The sequence below is a fragment of the Chinchilla lanigera genome, unplaced genomic scaffold (assembly GCF_000276665.1).
Source record: "Chinchilla lanigera isolate Chin_1 unplaced genomic scaffold, ChiLan1.0 scaffold00173, whole genome shotgun sequence".
Classification (NCBI taxonomy): domain Eukaryota; kingdom Metazoa; phylum Chordata; class Mammalia; order Rodentia; family Chinchillidae; genus Chinchilla; species Chinchilla lanigera.
In genome coordinates, this window is record NW_004955574.1 from 1,512,878 (window position 1) to 1,517,132 (window position 4,255).

The 4,255-nt window shown below is 64.3% G+C and overlaps 1 protein-coding gene across 2 annotated transcripts in view; it reads left to right on the forward strand.

Moving 5' to 3' along the window:
* The window catches only part of Gltscr2 (glioma tumor suppressor candidate region gene 2), an 8,684-nt gene extending 6,881 nt beyond the window's left edge, over nt 1-1,803 (forward strand). Inside the window, exons 8-13 of one of the 2 annotated variants that reach the window (XM_005413884.2) lie at nt 39-233; nt 616-791; nt 887-953; nt 1,351-1,427; nt 1,509-1,565; nt 1,742-1,803. In XM_005413884.2, the coding sequence (XP_005413941.1) occupies nt 39-233; nt 616-791; nt 887-953; nt 1,351-1,427; nt 1,509-1,565; nt 1,742-1,748 (579 nt within the window). In that variant the 3' untranslated portion in view covers nt 1,749-1,803. Of the gene's footprint in view, nt 1-38; nt 234-615; nt 792-886; nt 954-1,350; nt 1,428-1,508; nt 1,570-1,741 lie in introns of those variants that run through there. The other variant, XM_005413885.2, reaches the window with a different exon arrangement.
* The last annotated feature ends 2,452 nt before the right edge of the window (nt 1,804-4,255 follow it).

Consider the following 4,255-nt stretch of genomic DNA (forward strand, 5'->3'; position numbering starts at 1 on the left):
CGCTGCCCCTGTGGCCTGACGCTGCCCCCGCCCCCCAGGAGACCGTGTTCCAGGAGATGTGTGAGGGGCTGCTGGAGGAGTCGGACGGGGAGGGCGAGCCCGGCCAGGGTGCACCACTCGTGGCCAGCGAGGCTGAGGGAACCGAGTCCTCTCCCCAACTTGCCCGCCTGGCCACTGCCGTGGAGAAGAAGACGGAGCAGCGGCGGCGGCGGGAGAAGGCTGCCCGCGCCCTGGTGAGCGCCGGCCTGGCTGCTGTCGGGGCCTCTCCACGGCTTTGTCAGCCGGGACCCAGCTCCAGGCGAAGGCCCTGCTGCCCTGGTGCATGGGTTGGAGAGGGGAGACGTGGGGGGTCTCTGTGGGAAAACAGCTGCTCAAGCCAGGTGTTAGGGTGCCTGCCTATAATAGCAGCTACTTGGGCGGCTGAGGCAGGAGGATGTCCAGTTTGAGACCTGAGCTGGGGGGTAACCCAGTGGTTGAGCGTCCTGGGGTTCAATTCCTTGTACCAGGGCAAAATAACTTCGAGCAGATAGTTGAGCAGCCATTGTACGGAGGTGGGGAGCAGCGGAAGGAGGCTGTGGGGCACTGGACCCCTGACCCGGCCCTTCCTCCCCCCAGAGGGCTCAGCAGGCCGTGCTGCGGGCCGCCCGGCTCCGGCACCAGGAGCTCTTCCGTTTGCGCGGGATCAAGGCCCAGGTGGCCCAGCGGCTGGCGGAGCTGGCGCGGCGGCGAGAGAGGCGGCGGCTGAAGCGGCTGGCAGAGGACGACAAGCCGCGCAGGCTGGGGCGGCTCAAGTGAGGCCCAGGAGCCCCTCTGTCCCCAGCGTCCACTCTGCCGGGGGGGCCTTGGACTTGGGGCCCCGGCTGAGCATTCGTCCCCGTTCCTGCAGGTACCAGGCCCCCGACATCGACGTGCAGCTCAGCTCGGAGCGGTCGGACTCGCTGAGGACCCTGAAGGTGCGTGTCCGCAGTGCTGTGCGCGGGACTGTGCCCAGTGATGACTCCATCCTTGCTCCCCGTGCCCCCAGGGGCTGTGGGCGACACCTTGGTGCCCTGGGCTGGCCTGGTGAGGCCTTGCCTGGGGCTGAGGGCACAGGGTCCTGCGGGGTTGGGCAGGGGGCCCTTCAGTCCTGTGCGGCGTTGGATGGGCCGGGCCTGCCCGGGACCCGCCTGGCTCCTGCCCGGGGCTCCCTGGTGCATGGGCGCCGTGTCCTGTGGCCCCGGCCTCTGGCGTTGTTCCTGGCTCCGCTGCCTCCTCAGCTCCTTCCCTCCCGACTCCTGACCCAGCCCTGGGCCCAGATCTGTGTCCTGGGACGCGCCGGTCACCCTCCCTCTCTGTCCCTCCGTGTCACAGCCCGAGGGCAACATCCTCCGAGACCGCTTCAAGAGCTTCCAGCGCCGGAACATGATCGAGCCCCGCGAGAGAGCCAAGTGAGGGCGGGGCAGGGGCCGGGTGGGGACGCCCCAGTGCGCGACCGGGCTGGCCTCCCTGATGCCCGCTGTGTTTTGCAGGTTCAAGCGCAAGTACAAGGTGAAGCTGGTGGAGAAACGGGCGTTCCGAGAGATCCAGTAAGTGTCCCCTCCCCGCCGCAGTGACAGACGCCCGGGAGCCCTGGTCCCTGTAGCGTCCTGTGGTCACAAGTCCTGATCAGCCTGGGGTGGCGTCGGAGGGTCCCAAAGGGAAACGAAGGGGCCCAAACCAGAGGGGGTGCCCGTCCTCACTGCCTCGGCCCCTCTGTTTCCAGGTTGTAGCAGCACGATGTGACGCGGGAGCCCCGCCCCTCAATAAAGCACCTTGGCTTCTTCCCTCCTGCCCATCCTTTCTGTCGCTGCGGACGCCCCCTGCTGGCCAGGACGCAGGGGGCAGTGCTTCTTTGCACCGAAGCCCGGGGGAAGCTGGATGTGCCGGCGCTGCCATCCCTGTGGCTCTGTAGACCCCGCCCGGCCCCAGCGCCGGGAAGAGGGCAGACCTGAGGAGGCTGGCGGGGCGGTGCTGGTGGAGGCGGAGGCCGGGCAGGGCGGGCCGTGGGGTGCGTTAGCGAGCGTGGAGTTACAGGCGAGGAGGCAGGCTGTAAAAAGCGGGTGAGTCTCCCTACGTGCACGCACACTTTCAAGGCCAGCCTGGGCTTCACGGTGAGACCCTGTCTCAAAGAAAAAAAAAAGGGGTGTTTGGAGCAGGGTCTTGCTGAGGCGCCCAGGCTGGCTTTGAAGTGGGGAGCCCCCTGACGAGCTGGGGGCGGCAGGGCTGCACCATGCGCCCCCCCGCCAGCCTCTGTTCTGTAAGGCACGCGGGGTGGTCTCCGAGCCTCGGGCAGAGTACGGTGGCTGCCCTTGGCCTTTGCCTCTGCTCCCTCCGCGGATACCTGCCCTGCAGTGTCACGGCGTGTCGCAGATGCACACGGTGAAAGCACGCTGGGCGTGGGGGCGCACGCCTGTAATTCCGGCACTCAGATCATTTCCAGTTCGAGACCAGCCTGGGCTACAAAGTGAGCTCAAGGCCAGTCTGAACCTCAAAGTGAGACCCTGTCTCAAAAAGGCAAAAAGAAGAACCAGGAAAGATGGTGAAGCAGCTTGCTGGGAGCACATCTCAGAGGTCTGTCGGGCTCTCGACAGCCTCACGTTTTCTCACAGCTGCCTGCGCGCCTCGATGTGGCCGTGGCCACCTCCCCGTGAGGCAGGAGTGGGTTTTACGGGTTTTATTTCTTTTGAGGCAGGGTCTGGCTATACAGCCCAGGCTGCCCTTGCACTCTCAGCAGTCTTCCTGCCTCAGTCTCTCCAGTGCTGGGATCACAGGCATGCGCCAGCACACCTGGCTTTCCTCTCCATCTTAAATAAAAAGAAAAAACATTTGTCAGATAAGGAAACGGCTCTTCATGCCTGTGTCTGGGAGTAAGTTGGGGACAGATGCGAGGAACAGTTGGAGAGGCCAGGCTTCCCGCAGTGCTGAGGAGTGGGGTGCGCAGGGAGGGGGACCTGGAGGGCTCAACCAGACAGGATGCCCAGCAGCCCGAGAGGCCTGGGCCACAGAGGCAGGGTGCCCCCCTTCCCGGCCCTGGGTGAGGGAAGCGCATCTTCTGGCAGCAGCAGGGGCGTAGCGTGTCCTAAGCCGGGGGCACTGGTCCATCTGGACTCTGCATCAGGAGGCTGGGAGCCAGGGCCTCCGCAGCTTCCTGTGCACGGGGATGAGGGGCAGGGCGGCCAGTGGGGCAGGGCATCCGCAGGGCCTTCTCTGCAGCTTGCAGGCTGGCCCGATGCTGGCTGGGAAGGTTGGCTGGGAGCTAGTGTGAGGCTAAGGTGAAGGTCTCGGGTTGTGTATTGGCTGGGGTTCCTTCCAGGGCTCCACATCTGCATCTGTAATGTCCGGTTATTGTTTGGAATCCAAAATGGTAAACACCCCAGCCCCTGCCAAGCCTGGATCTGCCTGTGTGATTAAAAAACGTTGAAAACCTGGGGCTGGAAGGAGGCGGAGGCAGGGGGATCACAAACTCAAGCCCAGCGTGGGCAACAGAGTGAGACCTTACCTCAAACAGCTGGGTGTGGTGACGCGCACCTGTAATCCCAGCACAGGGGAGGCTGAGGCAGGAGGATCACTGCAAGTTCAAGGCCAGTTTGGGCTACATAGTTCATGTCTCAAAAAGGGAAAGTTCTGGATTCAGTGCCAGTACTGGGAAAAAACCCTCCCCTTGGAAAGGGCCGGGAACTCACTGGGTCTTTGGGTAGGAAGGAGATGCAGCCGCACAGGCGCCTGGGGTTCTGCTTTCAAACCAGGAGCTGGGTTGCAGCGGCCCTGCGACTGCTCTGCCACTGCCCCCATGGCTACACGGCGGTGAAAGTCGGAGCACTCGGGACAGGGCCCGGCCCCACCCACCAAGGCCCGGCGCGGGCGTGCTGGCTGTTCCCGCAGGGAGAAAATAAAAGACGTGGCAACTTGCAGTCCGTGCCAGAGCCTCACAAACGCCCTGACCTCATGGCTCCTGGGAAAGTGCCCGGAGGAAACGGCGGGAGCAGGGGAAGCCCTGCGGAGCAGTCCACTGTGCAGGGAGTCTGCTGTTCGTGAGAAAGGGGCGGGGGTTCTCTCCGACCACGCTGGCATCCGCTCTAAACCCCAGCCCTCTCCTCCCGGGGTGGTGGAAGCCAGGAAGCAAGCAATGCTCAAAGGACCAGCGCTTCCCTGAAAAGAACCACAGCCATTCTCAGCGACAGTCAGGACCTGAGCTCTTCCATTGATGAGAACAGCCGAGTTCACATCAGGAAAACCA